We start from the raw sequence: 22,211 nt of genomic DNA, 5'->3' as shown, positions 1-22,211 counted from the left end.
GACAAAGGCAACTTTGCGCTCGCGCTTGAACAGAGGCTCAGTTGGCATGCCACAAGAAGTCAGGGAATGTAATATACTCAATATTTAACCTCGCTGAGTCTGTTTAGAGGCCGTTAGAAAGCTGCCGGATCCACTTATGCTCAAGGGGTTAAACTGCAAATAGTAAAACTCTAATGAACAAATTTTTAATGAATAAGTTCGGTACGTAAGCAGCAGCAAAATGGTTTGATTTGATCATCTTCTCTGACTGTACTGTATGACAATGTTGCCATAAGAGTTATACGTACATGTCGTAAAGGAGACAGGGATGGTTAGAGCTGTCGACCTAAGCGACGTTGACCAGCTTCCTAACATGGTCAAGATCAGATCTAGACTCAAAGATATACCATCAATAATAAGCTTCTTTCTTTTGAAGGGGGTGTCAGAAGTTCTTAAAATCAGCTAGATTGAACTGTAAAGGCAAACAGACTTTCTAGGGTTGTTGCTTGTAGTTCTAAGAATTAATAATCCATTAACAGTTACCAGGTCAGATTTACTGGTCAGGCTGTATTTTGTTCTGTTGCTCTCGCTCCACTTGAAAATGCTTAACTGTGTTCTTGACTTTCCCGCAGGACAAGACAAGCGCTCTCAGCCTAAGCAATGTGGCTGGAGTCTTCTATATTCTGGTTGGAGGGCTGGGGCTGGCCATGATGGTGGCCCTGATAGAGTTCTGTTATAAGTCACGGCAAGAAACCAAACGGCTGAAATTGGCCAAGAGTGCTCACAATTTTAAGCCAACTCCCCCAACCAACACCCAGAACTTTGCCACATACAGAGAAGGCTACAATGTATATGGAACAGAGAGTGTTAAGATTTAGAGGTACGTCACCGTGACGCGCTGAGAGTGTTGCATCATTTAGCTTCCTGTCATATCTGTTCGGCTAAATTATTCAAATGCATGCGGTTCTGTGTTGCTGCTGTCCGCGGAGTTGTTTCAGATGTCATGTCGGAAGAATTCAAACACAAAAGCTCACTTAGATATAAAAAAAAACAGAGCCATTGTTTATACTTTGTAAGATGCAGTCTTGTGGCTATAGTGCCTCTGGCAATATTGGAGGCGAAATTATTTACAGCTGGCGCAGTTATAAATTTTAACCTTGCACAGTGAAAGGTCACACAAAATCCATAACAGTACACGGGTAAGATGGACAATTTATGTTTGGATTTTAAAACATTTTCTTCGGTATAACACCGGTCAACAATCAATCAATGCAATACAATGCCACAACAATAAATGCAAATCCACTTTTTTTTTTCCATTATCCAGTTGGCAGTATGACACTCTCAAGGCACTTACATTTGTTTATATATCAGTTTTGAAGGCTTCATTGACTCATTTGCGTGCCGCTCACTGCATATTTTGTCAAACGGGCTTGGTGCGTGGGAATCATTGCCTTGTTGTATATTAAAAAGCACATTGACAGCAGTGCACATGGGCTACAGATGGAACAAACACAATTCCAACATATGATCTTTGGGGTTTCTATATGTGGTTTGTGATCCTCATGTATGAACTTGTCAGTAGAGTGACATGTTAATTATTCATTAATTATAGACTATTGACTGCACAGAGGCTAAGTAGCGACTCTTGTAATAGCACACTCCCACCCTCCCATGAAACCACTAGAGGTGCAGCAATCATCCCACTGCACAAACTGAGGTAAACATTGCTAAATGCACAGCTTCCGTTGCTAGTTTTGCTTTTAATTGGATTGTTTACACGTTTTGTCCGGTCACACATGGATGTGCACCAGAGCCCTGCAAATATTTTTTTTAACCCACCTCCTCACAAAGATCGCTCACAGAAAACCATCAAGAGGCTACTTGAGCTTTTACTGTGATTGCTGCTTTTGTCTTGATATTGTTGTTTGATATTATCGAGAATTAAGATCTGAAAGCTAAAGCATAATGAAGCCCATTGAGATAAGACGTAAATGTGTGCTGATAATTGGATAACAGGCAGCCATTTCACTGATTTTTTTTCCCCCCCAATCGTAATTGCAAACAGTGCCGAAGGCCCCTAAAATTCAGCACATTAATTATATTTTGTTCCTGTAAGATCTGTATCTCTCTCAGATAATATATTAGCGCTCACAAGATATTTGATCGGTCTTGTTTGCAGAAGTGACTATCTTGGGCACGTGTGAGCTCTCTTTGTGTTTACTCACTGTGATTCCGATGCATCTGACAATCATACAAAGTAATTGCCTTCCATATTTGCTTTTGCTTTGTATCCTGACACAGGTTTCGCAAATGTTTCCATCGTCCCGTACAAATGTGATTAAATATCTCTGAAAGGACAAGGATTACGAGAATGGAGCCAAATCCTTTTGGGCCGGATGCTGGTATGATAATCTGCAATGACGTCACGACTGGACCGGTCATGGGAAGAGCCGATTTCCCTCCTCTCAGTGCCTTATGGAAAGTCCAATCAATGCAACGCATTCTCAACGATATTGCTTTTTGCTTGAAACTCACACAAAAGAGAAGAATTGAGCGTTAGTGGGATAGTATTATACGTATATCCAGTTGAGTACATATAGAATACATGAAATGTGAGAGAATCAAAGCCATCATTTTGCAACCCTAAGCACATTTTGAAGTGCCAAAAGATGAATCTTAGATGCCGGGGGACTAATTGGTTTCTTGTAAAAGCAGATTACTCCTCATTTTCCTGCTGCCAGAGTTTCACTAGTTCTACATATTCAGATGTGTTCTTTCTATCTTGTCAGTGCGCCGCCAGACACTGATTATTACACAATTTGCTTTTCTACTCACCTTTCCCCCCTCCCTCTATTAATGGATTCCGCTTCCTGAAATGCCAGTTAAAACAGTTCAGTGTGTTGTTTGTACTCTTTTGGTGCTGCTGACACACGCTAGAGAGCCAGGTCATGACTCGCACTTCCAATACTGCCAGGTGTGTGTGTGGGTGTGTATGTGTGTGTGTATGTTATTCAACGAAAGGTTGTTATGGTTAAAACGTGTGCGTGTGTGTAAAATATCCTAGTAAGATTGTTCCTCCCCATAAAGTCCTCCACATTCTCTGTGATGGAAGTAGAACCAATACGATAAAAGCAACTGTAGAGGAAATGCCGAATTTGAGTAAAGGATATCCGTAAAGGCTTTCAAAATGTACTACGTGGACTATCTTATCATTTTCTTTGCACATAAGAATATTTGATAATGAGCTGTGCTTTTCACTTTGCTTTTCTTTTAAGAACATTACATTGTTTGGTGATTTCACATTGTAAAATAAAATAAAAAAATAACAGAGATTACTAAGGGTTGCACCAGGGCGGTTCTGCAAGCTTAGCACATGTCCACATTGCTGTAATTATTACTTTCCCAAAAAGGCTGTGATTCCATAGAATTTTTAGGAAGATACTTAAATCACCAGAAACTGTGGGCAAATAGTTTTTTATGTAAAAAAAAAAAATCATAATGTGAAGAAAACAAAATGTGTTTAGATGAACACAAACTATTTATATTACATGATGAAAGATTGGTCTTACTTTCCTCTTATTTTATTTTTGAACAAAAAAATGCATGTGATGCTTGATGAGCCCTACAAATTGCAACTGACCTTAGATTAGAAATTCAATCCTATTTCTATTTTTTTTAATTTGGTAAATCAGTGCCACCTTTTTCTTTTTTTTAAGGCTCACCTTTCTGGAAGATCACCAGGCATTGTAGTGGGTACAAAAGAGCAAGAGATGCATGCATAATTTACTGAACCTCATTAGCGAGGCGCTGTACAGAGAATTTTAATACATTTTGTAAATAAAATGTACAGAAAGGGTTTGTTGTATGTGTCCGTGTCATTAAGCAGGATGTCGGCATCAAAGTGGAGTCAACCATTCGACTTCTTTACACGTGTGTGCAAATTTAACCAAGCTTCTTTGGCTTACGTCAAGCACTTGGGGGAAGAAAAAAAAAATCCACATTTACAAACCTTACAATGTTATAAAATCATTGCATTGCCATTTCAAAATGAAACCCAAATTAAATAGTGAATGTAGCAACCATAAAGAGAAAGTTTGCAATTATTAAAGAAAATAAGAATAACAACTGTTAGTCATTTTTCAAAACTGTCTCCATGACCTGGCAATAATACCGACAAAGAAAAATGAGCTCTCCCTGGCTCCTTCAAAACAATCGATAGTGCCAACCAGGAAAAAAAAAAATACCCAAACCTCATTTGCCAAAAACCGGGCATAAGACTAACAGAGAGGATGAGCAAAGCAACCTCGGAAAGCTGAAAAATTAGCAACATTTGTGCTTGACAGGTAAGTTAATCACCTCTTTTTGATTTTCAAATTGATTGCAAAAACAAAAATAAACCTTCAAGCAGGTAATATCATGCCAGCATGACTAACGCCTGCTTGTTTACAATGCACGTTATGTACAACACTTGTCTCATACTTAGTGCTAGCAGGATTAAAACTGCAATCTTCCCATTTAATTTGACTTGCATCAATGAACTGGTGCAGCAGAAACACACTGTTCCTTTATTGTCATTCACCTAAAAATATTCTCTTCATAATCCCAGACATTTGACAGTTGGTTCATCAAAACTATTAGAAAAGTCAGTGATGACAGCTTCAAATCTTACTGAATTATCGATGCCATCTCTATTGTCGCAGCGTCCAAATGTCTTTTTTCATTGGACAGACAACCAAGGTTTGTTATAATTTTCTGCAGACCTTTGTGATGTGCATTTTTGATTTTGCGACTAGAATCTAATCAAGGTTGTGTGACTCCATCTTTTTAGAAAGGAAACAAAACAGCAGAGATGACTTTATGGTCCTCAACAACTCCAATGTGGTGTGGAACGGGGATCAATTAACTATCCAGTTGCATGCAGACAAATAAGACACTTGAGGGGTTTTCACCTGTAATGGTCCAGTATTGACCTGTTAGAGCGGGAAATTGTGTGCCCGAGTTTTACATCAATAGTGAGCAGTATCTACTTTCGTCTACCTCTCCCGCCTTGCATCCTCACATTGAAGTCTGCATTTAAACCTTTATCTGGATTTGAGATCTCTCACCCTGGCATTTTCAAGAAGGCCTTCAATAAAATCACGGGCCTATTTTTAGAGTGCAATAAACCTTTATGCTTATGAACAGGACATCTTTTTTAAAAAAAGAAAAGTGTTGACACAAATACTAACATATCTTTGTTTTAATTTTGCAGACCTCATTCGACAATGTTTCCTATAGTTATCGTAATTAAGAGCCTCCAAACCGTAAGTTTGGTGAAATCCTGTGACAGGCAGCAATGTCCTAAAATGCGCTTGGACTGACAAAATTAGACGTCAGAGTTGTGATTGTACAGGGCGGGCACAGTGAAAGCAATTTTCAAGGGCCTCATGTGCATTCACGAATAACAAAAGGACTCTTGATCGTTTAACATTTACGATTGTCTGCTGCATTTATTTTACGAGCTGATCAGCGAGAGTAAAATCACTCATGACATGTCTCAAACCACAGCATCATATGCTGGGTTCAAGTTTAGAGACATCAATGGTCAACAAACTAATACATTTTATTCAGAGATGCAAGTAGACTTTTACAGATGTTTTTTTTTTTTTGCCGCGGATTCTCAATCCGCCCTCGTTTTACTGTAACGCATCAAGTTTTCACAATAATAATAATAGTAATAAAAATAATAAAAATAAAATAATAATATGCCAATTACATAATATATAACATAGTAATGTATTTAATAGGATTTGTGAATTGTGGGTTAGGTTCAGCGACAGATGGAATTTTTTCTGAAACATCATAGCTATAAATTACAACGCATGGTAAAACGCGCAAGCTTCTGCAGGTCAAACTTAAAAACAAAAAATGAAAATACCTCAAAAACCTGATGTGATATCAACTTTTAGATATCCTCGGCCACATTGCATGATTTTCAGTCATTTTTCAATATTTTTGGAAAACAGTGAGAACGCACAAACATTTGTATTTTTTTATTTTATATTCTAACAAAAACTTGGTGGATGAGTGAAGAATTAAGTGAAAGGATAAAATGCCAGTGTGTGTCTAAAATGTATTTCATTTTATTTTTTTATAATATTGAAAAATTATAAAGGCATTTGTGCTATATTTTAAATGTTTTTTTTTTTTTAAATGAGCCTCAAAAATACGTTAAGGGACAAAACACCATTTCTGATTAAAATATTCTGTTGACCAAACTAAGCATTGAATGCCTGGACAAACTGTGTAAACTATTTCATTTCATTATCGTTCCGAGATGCAGATACAGTGATTCACTGCACTGGTTGAAAAGAACAGGCTAAGGCTTTAAGCGCGACAGTACAAGGACATTTTTCTTTATTTATTTATTTTTTACACAATTGCTGCTGTGCTTTGTGTCTTTCATTCTAATACCTCGACGGCACGGCGACATGAGGGAACAATGCAGAGCATGACACCCATGTTCCTGCTCTCTGGAAAAGAATTGACTCACCAATTAAAACGGGCAGCGCGTTGGCAGTTCGATTGACAGGAGAGGTCAAAATAGAAGACAAACGGTAATTTGACAAAAAAAAAAGTGACGCGCAAGAAAGGAGAATATTCACGCGAGGGATAAGCTAATTTCCTATTAAAGTCGTCATTCCCCACTGAGTGTGTTTTTCTACTTCTTGCATGTCTTGAATTGTGAGACTCAGCTGGCTCTTGTGCCCTGCTACCTGAAAGGTCGTGTAGCTGTGAAAAGCAATTTGATCTAACATGGGCTCTGACTTCAGGAGGGAAGGAAAGAAATTGTGAGACACAGGAAAGTTAAGAGACTGAAAAGATGTGTCATACTTTGATTAGCATCACAAGGAAACAGCTTTCTGCTCTGCTAGTAGCTTCAATTTTCAACAAGATGCAGTCAACCGCCCCGGTCGAATTCTCTTCAAGAAATACAATGAATAAATCAGATTTCAAGTCACTTGTTCCACTTCGCCATTTATTTTTCCTCTCTCCAACTCTTCAGCTAACTTCAAATTCACCCAGTTAAAAGCAAATGGTGTCGCACTAGGACGTATATATGAATGGACGATCAAGAGGCCCCTCACGGCTGAAGCCAGAGGGGAGCCCTCTTATGTTGCCACTGTTACTGACAACTTCTGTTATCTTTTTTTGGGGGGTGGCGGGGGGCTGAAAACACTGTTATTATTGTATGTTTCAGGCTATGATCCCTAAATCGAGTAATAAAAGCCTACAAAAAAAATTTACTTGCATCAATCATTCAGAGTATATTATGTCAGTATTGTGATTTTTGACTGAGAGATTTTAGGATTATATTTAGCAGAGATTTTTTTTCTCAATGGCTTTGCTTTCATTTCATTGCTGGTTCTGAGAACATGACGCAGATGAATCTTTGAGTAGCACTCAGAGATACACCTTATAAGAGAAACCTTTAAATCACATTCTCCCTGACAAAATGTGCATGCAGCGCTTCTCCCAGACATAAAAAACGAATGCCAAAAACTTTACCTATTAATTAATAAGCCCGTGGGCTAACCATCAAATACAACCAGGCTATGACGCCATCCTCTCCTCGCCCACGGGCATTCCGGCGAGAGCCGCATTACGCCCTCACCAGTTGCCATCGAAATAGTTGAAAAAAGCACTTGTGGTCCATCTGTGATATTCTGACCTGTCCTTTTTCATCAAAGTGAGATGCGAGTTCACTTGGACAGAATATTGACTGACAGACTGCTGCTGCAATGCTCCGTCAGCTTGCCTGTATGAACAAATACATGTGGGGATTAGTCACGTGACGTCCAGCGCTCTATCTCCCTCTACTTTATCGCTGAAAATCGTCAAAGTATAACGTACGGGTGTGTGAATGTTCCGTGGATGCCACAATGACATGATTGACTGACAAATAAACAAATGCCAGAATATTGTCAAGTTATGCTTCTAATAGGTTTCCAGAGTGGACAAGTGATTGACGATACGACTTCTGATAGGCCCCGTCTGCTGCAGGGATGGCGCACACAGAGTCCCCATGCGTCAGCATTTTAGGCGGGCTTAGCGAGTGGCAATATAAGATGGCCGCCAGTGGTTTCACTTCTCTCAACGGGGAGAAATTGGCATTGTTAGTTCATTCATATATCCGTCCGTGCTCTCGCAAGACAAAAGGCAAGCTAGAATTTAGCTGTTTCTTTCACTTTTAATATTTTATAGATTTCACCATGAAGTAATAGTCATTGCTTTTAATTACACTACTACTGGCTACTCAAATCATTGCCCACACTGTTAAAGGGTTTAGGAAGGTGAAAACCAGAAGAAATTACATATAAATAAATAGAATATGGAATATGAAAATCAGTACAGAGTAAATAATATAAGAGATATTCAGTATAATGCATTTTTCTAAATTAGCTAATCACATATGTTGGTATTAAATTACAACTATTTGAAGCAACAAAATTTGAAGAGCCACTTCAGAGCCAGACTGTTTATAGGGAGCAAAACCTAAGGAACTGTCGCTCAAGAAGAGGAACTGGAACTTCTATCACCAGAACTGAGAAGGGGAGCAAAGAAGATACATTCTTCTTACAGCAGCTTTAAACATCTTTAAGTTTTAAGATTGCCAGCACCTTTGGGAATTCAGGTTTGTGCTCTTTGAAGCACCTTTTAACGACTTCAGAGACAATAAAGATGTAGAGAGAGGACACATCTGTACATCTTTAAACCAACTGACAAGGAAGAGGAGGTCAGAATGAGATGGGAGAAAAAAACAAAAAAAAAACAGATATTGGCACAGAGGCGCCTTTTTACACTCCAGACAGACATTCTCCAGACAGTGAGTAATGCAGGTATGACTCAGATACCATGCAGATTGTAGGAAGATTATTTTCAGTGTACTAGAAAGGCCAAGAACTTGATCCGACATCTCTGGTCATCAAAGTGCTCCGTTCAAGGTCAGGTGGCCTCAACTATTGATTGCCAACATTGCTGTTGATTTTTTGACCTCACTCCTTATGTTATCCATTGGAAGAATAGCCACATTCCAGATTTAAGGAACATCAACTCAACAAGTAATTCTACAATGTAGAATATATATTATATATTGTTATTTTTTTCTATAAACACAAGAAAAAAATACACGAAACCAAAAAGAGATTCAAGATAATGGTTACACTTCTGGTCAAAAGGGGTCCTTCCAGTTCCTTGCTAAGCGAATGTAAGAAAGTATCGATTTGACCCATTCCTATGCTTGCATGGCTATCAAAAGCATGTGTGAAGGAAGGCCGCAGATCCTGAACCGGAATTTTCGGATCATGAAGAAAAAGAACAAAATGTAGTCAGAGCTTTATTAAATATACCCCTACAGAAGTGACTAGTAACGTTCTCTGAATGCACATCTGGACGTCGCAATTCTTAGTTACCGTTCATGGCAGTAAGCATTAATAAAGTATTAGATGTGGCTTGGAGCTGACTTCCAAAATATTAAATTGGCACAAAATGCCAATTAATACGGCAACATACACTAAGAAAAATGATCACGAGTCAAGAATTTCATTTCTCACTAGAAATTCTGGGTTGGCTTGCAGTGCGTGTTTGGATTGTCTCGGTTACAAGGCTTCAGCTAATGATTAATTCAAATATCCTACTTCATCTATGATGTTAAAAACAGTCACTGCAGCCGCAAAGACAGAGGGAAGATCAGTAACAATGTCGTTTTCATTTAAAACAACTGATCTGTTCATAAAAGCATGACCACATTATTTGTTGACTCAGCTGTGTCATCTAGTCTCAAACGTACTTGGACCATGTTCAGACCGCCCACAAATACCATAAAGTCATTTTAAAGTGGATAAACATATATATATATATATATATATATATATATTTTATTTTATTTTTTTTTGCTAACTCATCATTTTCTCCTGTGTCGACCTGCATATAAGACACTGTCAATCAACCACATGCAATGGAAGCGTCCCGCTACACATTGACTTGAAAACCTGCTGGAGTGTTGTTGTCAGTGTTTCGCAACCTTTAGTCAGCCATGAGTCCATTTTACATTAAAGAATCTTCACAGCACAACACAAAACAATGCTTCTCAAAAGGTAGGAATACTGAAATCATGGTAATCTCCTCTCAATTTATTCACAAATGGACTTGTGCCACGCTAACCTGTTTAGGAATCAGTCTTTGACGTGGTGCATAAAATTCATGATCCGCTACCAACAATAAACTTCAGTTAAGGGAGTCGATGAAAACATAATAGAGGCTCATAATGTTCATACAGAAATACATAGGTACCCATCTCTGAGGTATCTTCAATTCAGCTTTTCTTTTACAGTGGAAAACTATTCTCGATTACAAATTATTTCGCCTTCAATCCTTGCGTTTGCATTTTTTCCTATGCTTTGCTTCAGAATATCATGAATTGCTGAGTTTAAAAATGCTTGTGGGTGTTGTGTCCTTGCTTGTGTGAAGCACATTGAGTTGCCTTGTGTATAAAATGTGCTCTCAGTTAACGCACAGTTTGAAATGTTTGCGAGTTAATATTTCCATTTTGCGGCTCATGAAAATTGAATAGTAAAACTTGAGAATCACAGATTTCCAACGTTTTTTTTCGAATTAGTGAATTAATTTTTTATTAAAAATATTTGCTTCAGGTTCCTGTGATTAACCTGCAAAAAAAAAATGCTCCTCAAAATTATAAAGTTGCTCCTCAAAATATGTCATTGATTAGCCAAACTTCTCCGCAAAGAAAATAAAATTGCACTCTTTTAAAACCCTTCGTGAGTAAAAAGACATTTTGAGGAAATAATCTCTATGCAAAAGCGTCACAGAATTAATATTGTGTGTTTGTGTGTCGTCAAGTTTAAATTATACATTATCAGTTAAAATCAATTACAATACTTCAGAAGAACTGTGTAAATATATTTTTATCTGCAAAAATAAATGAAAAAAAATTGAAAAGAAATGATGATTCCAACTTGTTATAAATGAATCATAAAGTCACGTTTTTGTTTTTGTTTTGTTTTTTATCATGAAGTGATGGTTCTACATTGCAAACACTTGTTTAGAACCTAATTAGAGCTTGAGGAGTAGGCTAATGCTTTATTGTCATGCAGGTATGTGATGAGAATGAACCTCACTCACCTCCTCCGGGCAAACACCAGAAGATCGATCACCGCTTCCTTCCTTTTAAATAGCTTTGCTCATTTTAATGAGACACACCAAGGTTCAGTGAAGGAGACAACTGTACTACCTGCTTTACATATCAAATATTACAGTAGTAATGCTAATTAATCAAATAAATAATAAATCGTGATTAAAAAGAAAGAACATTATAACAAAAACTTTTTTATGACAATACTTTTTGTGTCTGGTGAAAATGAATTATTAAAGTCATGGCTCATTAATAATAAATGCACATAAATATTTCAGCCAGAGCATAAATTTGCTGAAAATGTTTCCAGGTTTTGAAAGGATGAAAAAGGTTGGTTTCCCCCTCCCAACATATTTTTGGTCCACAAAAGTACACTGTCACTAAACGAGCCAAATTATCCTAAACATGTCCACGTGATTGAAGTAGGAGCCATCTCACTAGCTATTATCAACGCAGCTGCAACTGCTGGATTTGGTGGGTCAGTTGCTTGTTTTCTCTCAACACCCAAGTCCACACCTGGTCATCATGGAAATGAAAGCCATACTCAGGACAAGCCTAGCAGATGATAACTGAGCATTTTCATAATTTAGTCCCGCCCCATCAAAACAGCTTGAGTTTCACAGGTGGCCATTAAGTGTAAGTCTTCTGTGACATAAAGTTGTGCAGATATCAAGAATGCTTTGGACAAAACACTGCTGGGACGACGTCACGTCAACCTTCCTCACCAAAGTATATGATAAGGCAGCAAACACCGCCTCCTTAAAATTCACTGCATTTGCTGTTTCAAGTGGAATCATCAGCATATTTTTAAATTCACTGCTGTTTCCTTCATGGACCATCACAGCACTTTATCTGCTTTGCTGCTTGACAGGTGCAAATCAACAGGGAGTGATAGAATAGAAGCTTTCAATCCGCATAGCAGGAAGCCCGCATCCAATCTCAGGGCAGGGAGAGAGATATTGTTGCATTATAGGACAATGTGATACATAAAAATGCATGACCAGTCGATGTATTTCATGGTGTACTGAATGCCAACACTGCATTCTTGGCTGCAACCAGTAGAGGCACAGTTGAGATATATCCATATCTATGAGGTGATTCTGCATAATTGAATGCAAAAATCCAAAATAGTGCCACATTCAATAAAAAGGAATTTACCAAGATAATGCTCAGTTTTGATGGTGAGAGTAGAACCTCATGCCTCAACGCGCACGGTTGTAGAAATGGACAGCATCACGCTGCGAGCAACATAAGAGGGGGTGAACATCAAACCGAGCATTACTATCGAAATAATTCAAGGGCTCTACATCAAGAACTGCTTTGCACTACATTGTGGAGGTGTTGCGGCACCTCCGAGCAAAACTCCAGATTTATCCGAGATAAAAAGGATCACCAATATAAGCGTAAATCTTTCCCCTTCATCCTTAACATGGAACTGTTACATGCATTCTTTAGAAATTCTTCAAAGACAAATTCAGGGAAAATGTTTCACACTGTCTAATTTATGGAATTTTTCAATCGTTTGCGCAGAAAGGTGCTGTGTCAAAAGCTATAGTTGAGTTGTCGCCCTCTGAAGCAGCCCACTTTTAATAGGACAGGCACAGGATACTAGCCTAGAATACAGTTCAAATTGATTACACACTTTGTGAGGACTGCAGACTTGGATAAAGGATTGATTCATTTTGCAGAGGGCTTGAAATAATAATCCTCCACTAAACCTTCATGGCCTTTAGGCTGAAACTTTTAATAATGTTATCAGAGATATGAGACCAGTGTTTGACTGCAGGCCTACTGCAGCTTTCCTTCAGCATCCTGCAGAATAGTTATTTTGTTGCTCCTTCATGGTGTCTTGTTTGTTTATGTTTGTGGGATTGTTTTGGAAGCCATTCAGGAATGTGCCCTTGGGTTTATCGTAAAAGTCATCAACAAATTCACACAGCCAGTATCATGAATGTCAGTGGTGGTTCTAAGGTCCATAACAGTAAGAATTAAGGAGTGATTAAGGTACTGTAGCTGGGAGGTCCGACCAGGACAAACCATGAGAGGATAGCAGTTACATGCTTCACGGGGTGCAACCAAATGCTAATTTCTGAAATGCCGGGTTGAGGGCACATAACAGAGACCGTGATATAAACAAACTGAAATGGTTTTAAAGTGCCTCTGGGGTTCATAAAAACTAAATGGAATCTGTGCTACGTGTGAATTATTTAAAAACCGGAGGGCTACGGCCTTACAGATTGTCCAATCTTGTCCAAAAAGAGAAGCAACGTGAGATACTTACAGAGTTGGTAACAGGCTTGGAGAATTATAGACAGGAATCTACAGCTTTTCTCATATTATTTTTTTGGGGAAAAAAAAAACAGATGTTGATGCGTAATTGCATTGCATTTCCACTTCTTCAAAAGGCTTTTCTGCTTCTGGATCAAGGGTGCATAAATAGTGCTGATGTTGATTGAAGTCCTTTGTGATTTTACGCCATGTACAGAACTTGACATCTGCTTAAGTGCACAGAACCAGAGCTGTGCTTGTTTGGCAGCTGAACAAAGAAAGGCACACATCATAAAAAATAAAAAAATAATCAAAATGTGAATAAGCAAAAAATTATTTGACACTTTGAGTTAGTGGAAGCCAGCTGGATAAAAAACAATTCCAGCATTTTGGTAGGGTGAAAGTAATCTAAAACAGTTGTTTCGAGCGGTAGAGCTGTCGTGTATTAGTAAGGACTAGCAAATTCTCGTTTAGACTGCCCCATTCAGTAGTTACATCGAAAATGAAACGTCCTGAAGTGACTACCGGGACAATTAACGATCAATTATTTAATTTAATGTTATTAGTTTCAAATATTAACGAGCTGAGAGGATCACTGCCTGAATGTTTTGAACTTGAAGCGAGAGTGCACGAGCGAATATAATGCCACCTTGAAGATGGAATTGTGACACATCGGGTGGCTTTGCAAATGTAGCCCCTTTTCATGATGTTCTTCATTCGATCGCAAACTAGTTGCAACCGGACCAAAGGTGCCTCTGCAGGTTGCATCCGAGCAATGCAGCTGCGTTTTGCCTGGCTTACTTTAAGACAAAATTAATCAACAAACAATCCCACACAATCACGGCAATTCTTAACGACATGAAAATCACTTGATTCATTATCATGCTGATCCCTAATCAGAGCATTGCCATAGCATTTAAATATTTTTTGTGTTTAAAAAAAAAAACGACAATCGGACCCATAAATACCATAACTTAATTTGGTCAGAATTACACGCCCATCAGACCAAGATGTTAATATTTCACCGCCACAAAAGCTCATTACAATTGATAAGTGATAGCATCACTTAATCACGCCAGGACAAAGGCTTTGACCATCCCTGCCAGCGCTCCAATTGAATTAATGGCCTTCATTTAGCCCCAGTGTGGGCTTTTAACCTTATCCTGTCAATTATTCTTCTTGGGGACTGACTGAGGTAAAACATTAGTACAGAGAAAAAGCAAGAAAATTAGAGGAGTCCCCAAAGGAAGGCAAATGACAGAACCCAAAGAGGAAAACAATTTTAAAACGGCTTGATTGAAACATTCCCACCTTGTGGGGCATGGTGCCAAACAAAGATTATCCCACAGCAAATCAGCTTTGCATCAACTTGAGCGCACCTGGTCTTATGGCACTCTAATGCCACATTTCATCATAACCCTACTGGTACACGTGTGAACACCAAAACAGAGAGCGTCCAATCTCTTAGTCCTCATTAATCGAACAACCCAGAGGCTTAATGTCTGTTCAGAGACTTCAGCCTGAGAGTTAGAGAACATCATTCAGTTTTAAAAGCCTTGCTTGCTTCAGATTATGCCTACTCAATATTACTGTAAAAAAAAGTGGCAGGCAGTGCATTTGCTACCTTTGTCTTCTGTGTGGATTTGTTAGACTAAATCTACTTACTACCACCACTATCAGGTCATAAAAGAAACGATAATTACCATAAAGAAGCCCAAGAGATCCACACACAGATGTGCCATGTACAATATGGCATCTGGAGCAGTTCATTATCTCTATGTAATGTATTTAAAGCGGAAGTCAATTCCCCAAAATGTGCCGCAATAATATTTTCTATGTGGCTCGACATGTCTAAACATGGTATTCTGAATACTATTGTGTTTGTGGAATACGTGTTAAGCAGTAAAAGTCATGCGTTTTTAGCCATATCAGGGGGTGGCCAATTTGGCACTTCTATCGACTGAAAATGACGTCACAGTTAATCAGGGCTGAGGTAACGACCAATCACGGCTCAACTCCATTCTGAAGCTGAAATATGGGCACCAGTTGGGGAAAACTGACTGACTTATTGCTAATTATAGTCATGCAAATAGAAAGTAAAAGCGGGCAGCACGATGGAGACTGTTTAGCATGATAGCCTCACAGTGCAGATGTGCAGGGTTCAATTCCGACTCCGGCCCTCCTATGTGGAGTTTGCATGTTCTTCCTGTGCCTGTGTGGGTTTCCTCTAGGTACTCCGGTTTCCTCCCACATTCCATAAACATGCATGGCAGGTGAATTGGACACGCTGATGGTTGTTCGGCTTTGTGTGTTCCGCAATTGGCTGGTAACCAGTACAGGGTGTACCCCGCCTACTACCCAAAGACAGCTGGGATAGGCTCCAGCACCCCCGCGACCCTCGTGAGGAGAAGCAGTTCAGATAATAGATGGATAGATAAAGTAAATGCGCCTCTTTGGCATCGTGTACCGGGAGCCACTTTGGGTTATATAATTTGAAGGCTTGACATAGAATAACTTCAAAGGTGATTTTGATGTGAAATAATACAAAAAAAAATATTTGATCACAAGTTACAATGACATGTCATCTGAATATAATTGCAGTTATGAACATTAAGGAAATACAGTATTAGGAATTTTGATTAGATTTGTCGGTGGAAACTTTGAAGCTATTTTGTAACACTGATTGCTGTGAACCGTGAGTCAGCTCAGTAATCAGTCTCACTAATTAAAGTACATGCAGTTATATGGAACAGGGCCTCGTCAAACTAGAGCAACATGTCCACTGGGTACAACTCTCTCAACAACAACAAAACTCCAAACAAACTTTCTCCAACGTGCAACTTCTGAAGACACTCATGAACAAGGGACAGACACGGTATATCTGTTTGTGCACGCTGCAAACTAAACCTGAAAATGCACCTCATTTGATGGAGTGAATATATTAAATTTTCCTGCAAGACATATTCAATTAGCTAAGATGTCTGCAAGCAAGCCCACTCAGCTGAACCAATGCTCTTTTTGTACTTTTCACTTGATGATGACTCAACAGAAAGCAGTAAATGAAAGGATATGTTGTTATGCTATAGTGGTCAGAGCTTCAATTTGAAGATAAATTAGGTAGCCACTCTCCCCTCTCTTTATGCAGTATTGCTGCACGTCCTTTTTTGAAACATCAGTCACCAGCAAAATATTAAAACAGCCACAATACATACAGCAGGAATGTACAATTGTTTGGAACCGTAAAATGACAAACTAAGTAGTGTAAGTCATATTCTTGGGGGAAAAAAAACAAAGAAAAATGGTATTATGAGAATAAAGTTTTTGATTTTACCCAGTGAATGTTGGAAAAAAATACATAAATGCAACAGTATCTACTCTCTACTATATATACACACTATATATATTTTTAACATAACAGTTTGATGTTATAACAAACCACACAAATTAGCATTTTTGGCAAACGTATTTTTTGGGGTGTACAGGGGGAGGAGAAGCACAACAATCTTAACTCAACTCGCCTCTTCTTATGCATCGAACAAAATAAACGCCACAGAATCTCTTTGTTGACGTGCAGGTTGATTGCTTTGCACAGGTTTTCCTAGGTTCCCGTTATGATTCGATAATACATCTTTTGTGACACCAGTCCTGAAACCTTACTGACGCACCTTGCATGCACACATTTCTTCAATTTAGTCACAGCAGTCAAGCCACTGCTTATTTTGCAATGCTTTATTGGGTCATCTGCAGAGAGACAGAGGGAAATGAAGAGCTCCACTTGGGGTATTACATTTTTATGCAGCAGCAGGGGATACACAAGACAAATTTGAAACATGTGCAAGCCTGGAGCATCTAAAAATATAACCTGAGTTCGTAAAGGCCATCTCAACTCCACTTCAGCTGACACAAAGCCAGCCGACATCAGCTGAATACTCGATTGTTTGCTCTTTTCAATCCCCTTCCATCGGCCTTGATTGTCATATAGGGTGATTTGTTATGCAACTTGGTCCAGTCTTGTGCTGCTTCCCAACACATCCAATTAAAAGTGCTCCGCTTTGGAAGATATGTCACTGCAGCTTTACACGCTTCTAATTTTCCTCGTGCGTTATATTCAAAGCGGTGGAAGACATTGATTAAGGGAGTGTGTATGTTTCATTTGACAACAAGAGCAAATCCAGTCTGAGCTTCCTGTTTCAAACATTACTCCGTGTGTCATGCAAACATTCACGACATGGGAAGATGAGAGAGAGCAGCCAACTATGAAGAGTCAGAATTAGATCTGTGAAATCAACTGGGAAGAGTTCACAAAAATATTAGTTGTCATTCCATCTGAGGAACCTGGACAAGAAGCTGCTCATGGCCTTCTACCACTCGTCTATCGAGAGCCTGCTGACTTACCGTGTCTCTACCGGGTACGGCAGCTGCACTGAGGCAGACCGAGTGAGACTCCAGAGGACAGTCAAAACAGCGCCCTCTCCCCTCCCTGTCTGACATCTACACCACCCGGTGCGTCAGCAGAGCTCTCAATATCATTAAAGACAATACTCACCCGAGCACACTTTATTTATCCATGTCGTATTTATTTTCTATTTAATTATTTAATCTTTAATTAATCTAATTTATATATTGAATTAAATTATTGTTGTATTGCACTGGAGAGGGGAGCTCTCTAATCTTGTTGCACACTGAGTAGAATGACATTAAAGGGCTTTCTGATTCAGAAAATATGCCGCACGAAAAACAAGGTCTGAGGTGTTTTTTTTTTTTTGCAAGATGCCAGTAGTTGAGCAAGTTCTGTTCGGCCTTTCAGTTTTGCCTGCATGTTTTTTATTTGTAACATTCATCCAGAATGCACAGAGATTAACCCGAGCAAGCCACCACCAATGAGATGAATCGGGTCAAAGTTTTCTCATGCATATCCATAAATGGTAATGAACCTTGGTGCAAAGTAGGACATGTGCCTAAACAAAAGTAATAATTGAGTAATTATTCAAAATGCAGAGAATAAGATAGAGCGGCTATTTTTTAATGTGATCTTTAAGTACTCCGTCAAGGCAGTTTAGGTCTTCCTCCTCTTTTTTCATTAACTGCAATTTCGACATGGGCTGATAACCGGTTTGACCATATACAGAGGTTTTAAAAAGTCAAGGTTTCAATAAGCGCTAATACTGGCTGTCACCGGTAATGAGTTCTTCTTTTCTATTTGATGGGACTTCTGAGCGGCGCAAAATCTGATTGGCTGCGAGTAGAGTTAAGTAAATGAATTGTCTCTTTCAAGTTAATTGCATCCAATTAACTTTTTTTTTCTATTTTTCCGCAAGTAGTTACGCACGGAGGAAGGGGAGACTGACTTAACATTCGCCATGATTTGCCATCGGAGGGCCTCGCGGCGGCTTTCGGGCAAACGGCTCTTCCATTTTCTATATTTTGTTTAAAATTAAAATGGGTTGTTTTCAATGGGGGAGAGAGTGGTGTTGTTATTTTCACAAACATTCCCAAAAAGGACATTTTAGAGCTGCACTTTTAATGCGATACTGTGATATTTTTTCCTCATAGTTATCATACCATCAAAATCTAATGCTATGCTCAGACTGCAGGTCTTGTGGCTCAATTCGGATATTTTTTGGTAGAATCCTGTTTTTCCAGTCTGCCGAGTGTGTGAACCAAGCGCGTCCCCAAATGACCCGCACACACTCACAACATATTGTTTACAGGAGTAAATGTGGCCCAATGTGTCGGAGCTCATCTTTTAATCATCATATCTACAGAGGAATGATGCAGGACAAGGTTGAAATATTTTGGGGAAATAAGGTAAGACTTGTCTATCTCATTTCATTGAGACAATCTACTAAAGATGATGTTACGTCATTGTCATACATAAGAAATGAACCACAAATGTCCACTTTACGCTTCATGTTTAAAGTCAAATATAAACTCAATACCGTTATTCAAAACAACTTCTCAAGTTCACAGACAATTCTCAATCTGCGGAGCGCATATTGACAGACTCCCCTACCCGCACGGAGCGCATATTGGTCTTTTGATGATGTATTGCAAAAAATCCCATACGTATCCGATTTATGATCTCATATGAAAGCAAACCAGGTCAGATGTTAAAACATTGGAATTGAGACATTCAGACTATCCTAAATAATAAAATTAGATGCAGTTCACATGTAGGGTCAAAAAATTATTTTGCGTTGCCCTTGCCTGTAATCTGAACACAGCCCATATTGTCACTCCACAGCAGCAAATCATCTGTGAGCCTATTAATTAATCCAATCACTGGCAAACAGACCTTTGTTATCAGCGTTGCACAACATTCTTCCAAAGCTGAATTGAAACCATGCACACTGTCAGTGCCAGGGCCAGGAGTAATTTAGCTGCGCTTGGACAACCCGCCACCACTAAGCAGCACTAAGTGCTACCGCTGGTGTGACAAAGAAGGAGAGGTCAAAATAAATGTAAGGCGTCTATGGCAAAAGAGGCGATAATAGCAAAGTAATGATGACGACGTACTTGGGCTCAAAGCTGCCTATAGCTGCAACCGAAGAGAATATGTTGAGGAAGACATCAGGAACTGAGAGGTGCAAGATGTTACGCGAAGGGACATGAACTGTGAAAGTGTGCAAACGGAGTGAAAGCGAGCCTTCTTGACATTAACTGAGATTTGTGTGGCCATATTAAATAGTCTCTGGATGTGAATGTTGGTTCTCCTACATTCATTTAATACTGTATGCATTGAGGCATGACTTTGTGAGTGACTGTGCTCTTGGGCCTTCTATGCCCCCCAAAAAAATCGACATGTCAGAAATATCATTTGTTTGTTGGGTTGGTTGTTTTTTTTTGTTTTTTTTATGTACCATGCTTTATTAAACCCATCTATAACTCAAGTCTCCTGAATCAATGGGAAGCAGAGGAATGCAGTGTCAGCACAGAGGTACGGAAGGATAATACAGTAACATCCACCGTGCAAGTTAGTGCAGGAAAGAGCATCAAATCAAGAATACATCAGCCCATCCGTCACACAAAGTGCATGACTGGCGACAAAGGTTTATCATGGACAGTCACACTTCACATCGTTGAAACTACGGAAGAACAAAGTGTGGAAAGAGTCTGCTGCAGTATGTAAATAACTGCAGTCAGGTAATTAATCTGACTGTATATGCAATTAGCATTAAAATATGCTGGGTCAACCCCTACAGGGTTCATCTAGAATATCCCAGGTTGAAGTGCTTCAAACCAAGCCCATCTGGAGACTACCCTCCCAGGAATTAGTCTCCCATGGTTGAGAAGGGCGGAACATATTCTACAGTTCCACAGCTGCCACATTCTCAGCCCAGCCGGCCAGGTGCTTGTTAAATAAGCCTCAGCCTGGGGAGTCAAAAGGATATGGAAGCAGTCTGGTGCTGCAGAGGGAGACGAGCGAGAGCGCAGGGAGAGAAGAAAGTTGGGGAGCCGAGTGAGAGTGGGAGGGGATAATTGGGCATCTGGTTAACGATATGTCTGTGGTTAGAGGTGAGAGTGTTGCTATGTAAACAAACATCAAAGGCAGGTTTAATTGAGTTGATCCCTTTTGTAAGTATTGCACCGAGTGCCTCTTAAAATGAATGGATTACTACTAAAAGTCTAGGCAGGTCTTTCAGCATAAGGAATGCCCCACTGCCCCGTTCATCACGTTTATTCTTGAATGGATGATGGACAATCCATTGTGTCTCAATCAGTACACTCCAGCTTATTAGGCAACCGATGCCACCGAGGTTTGAACGGCTGCATGTGTCATCAAAATGTAAACCATGATGGAAACTTGGAGTGGGGAAAAAAAAAGAGCCTTTGATGGTTAGGGTTAAGCTAATGCAAACCCTCGGGAGATTTGCATTGCTTGGTGACAAATAGTAAGGTAGGTTTGTTCGTCATTGGTAGGCTTTTGACTGTTTCCATTTGGATTTCATTGGTGGGGCTGACACTGTGGTGAAGAAAGCTAGTGAAGCAGTTAGCTTGGTAGCACTCGGAAGTCACAGGTGGGTCGCCATTTTACAGACACTTGAAGACGAGGAGGGAGTTTAGTTAGGCAGAGTGTGTTAGGCAGATAGCTGCAGTGACAGGTCATTTTCTACCTAAGCCAGGCTCCTACTTCAGATTGTATTTGTGCTTGCACGTTCAGGACTATAGTCACGTTTTTGCAATACAATTCAATGAATGTTTTAGAGAATGGAGAGTGAAAGTGGGTGGCAGCAATGGGGAAATGCTAATATTATGAGGGTAATAGTTTGAAGCAACATCCATCCATTATCTAAGCTGCATCTCCTCACAAGGGGGTGCTGGAGCCTATCCCAGCTATCATCGCGGAGTAGGAGGGGTACACCCTGAACTGGTTGCCAGCCAATCGCAGAGCACAAAAAGACGAACAACCGTCCATGCTCACACTCGCACCTAGGGGAGACTTAGCGTGTCCAATCAAACAACTATGCATGTTTTTGGAATGTGGGAGGAAACCAAAGTACCTGGAGGAAACTCACGCAGGCACGGGGAGAACATGTGAGCGCCACACGGGAAAGCCGGAGCTGGAATTGATCCCACGACCTCTGCACTGTGCACATCATTCTAAGCAGACCACCATTAACTCATAGTTTGCAGCAACATAATGAAAAAAAAAGTGCAAAATGATAAACTGGTTAATTTTTGGAACAGTGAACTTGATTCAAAATGAAGAATTATGAAATTTATTTATTTTAAATTTCTGAACTGAATTTTTAAACTATTTGTGTACAAA

The 22,211-nt window shown here is 39.4% G+C and overlaps 1 protein-coding gene and 1 long non-coding RNA gene across 4 annotated transcripts in view; one reads left to right on the top strand and one right to left on the bottom strand.

The window, feature by feature from the left end:
* Positions 1-3,838, top strand: part of LOC148338377 (glutamate receptor 3-like) — a 91,443-nt gene extending 87,605 nt beyond the window's left edge. For 2 of the 3 annotated variants that reach the window (XM_088292739.1, XM_088292738.1), the window contains exons 15-16: positions 612-859; positions 2,284-3,838. In XM_088292739.1, coding sequence (XP_088148865.1) covers positions 612-857 — 246 coding nt within the window. In that variant the 3' untranslated portion in view covers positions 858-859; positions 2,284-3,838. Of the gene's footprint in view, positions 1-611; positions 860-2,283 lie in introns of those variants that run through there. The other variant, XR_015842793.1, reaches the window with a different exon arrangement.
* Positions 1-22,211, bottom strand: part of LOC148338376 (uncharacterized) — a 146,441-nt gene that overhangs the window by 115,189 nt on the left and 9,041 nt on the right. The window lies entirely within an intron of this gene.

The sequence above is a fragment of the Idiotropiscis lumnitzeri genome, chromosome 4 (genome assembly GCF_059441095.1).
Source record: "Idiotropiscis lumnitzeri isolate Australia: NSW breed Sydney's pygmy pipehorse chromosome 4, RoL_Ilum_1.0, whole genome shotgun sequence".
In the NCBI taxonomy this organism is placed as follows: Eukaryota; Metazoa; Chordata; class Actinopteri; order Syngnathiformes; family Syngnathidae; genus Idiotropiscis; species Idiotropiscis lumnitzeri.
The sequence above is the reverse complement of the archived record's forward strand: the minus strand, read 5'-3'. Positions and strand labels throughout refer to the sequence as shown.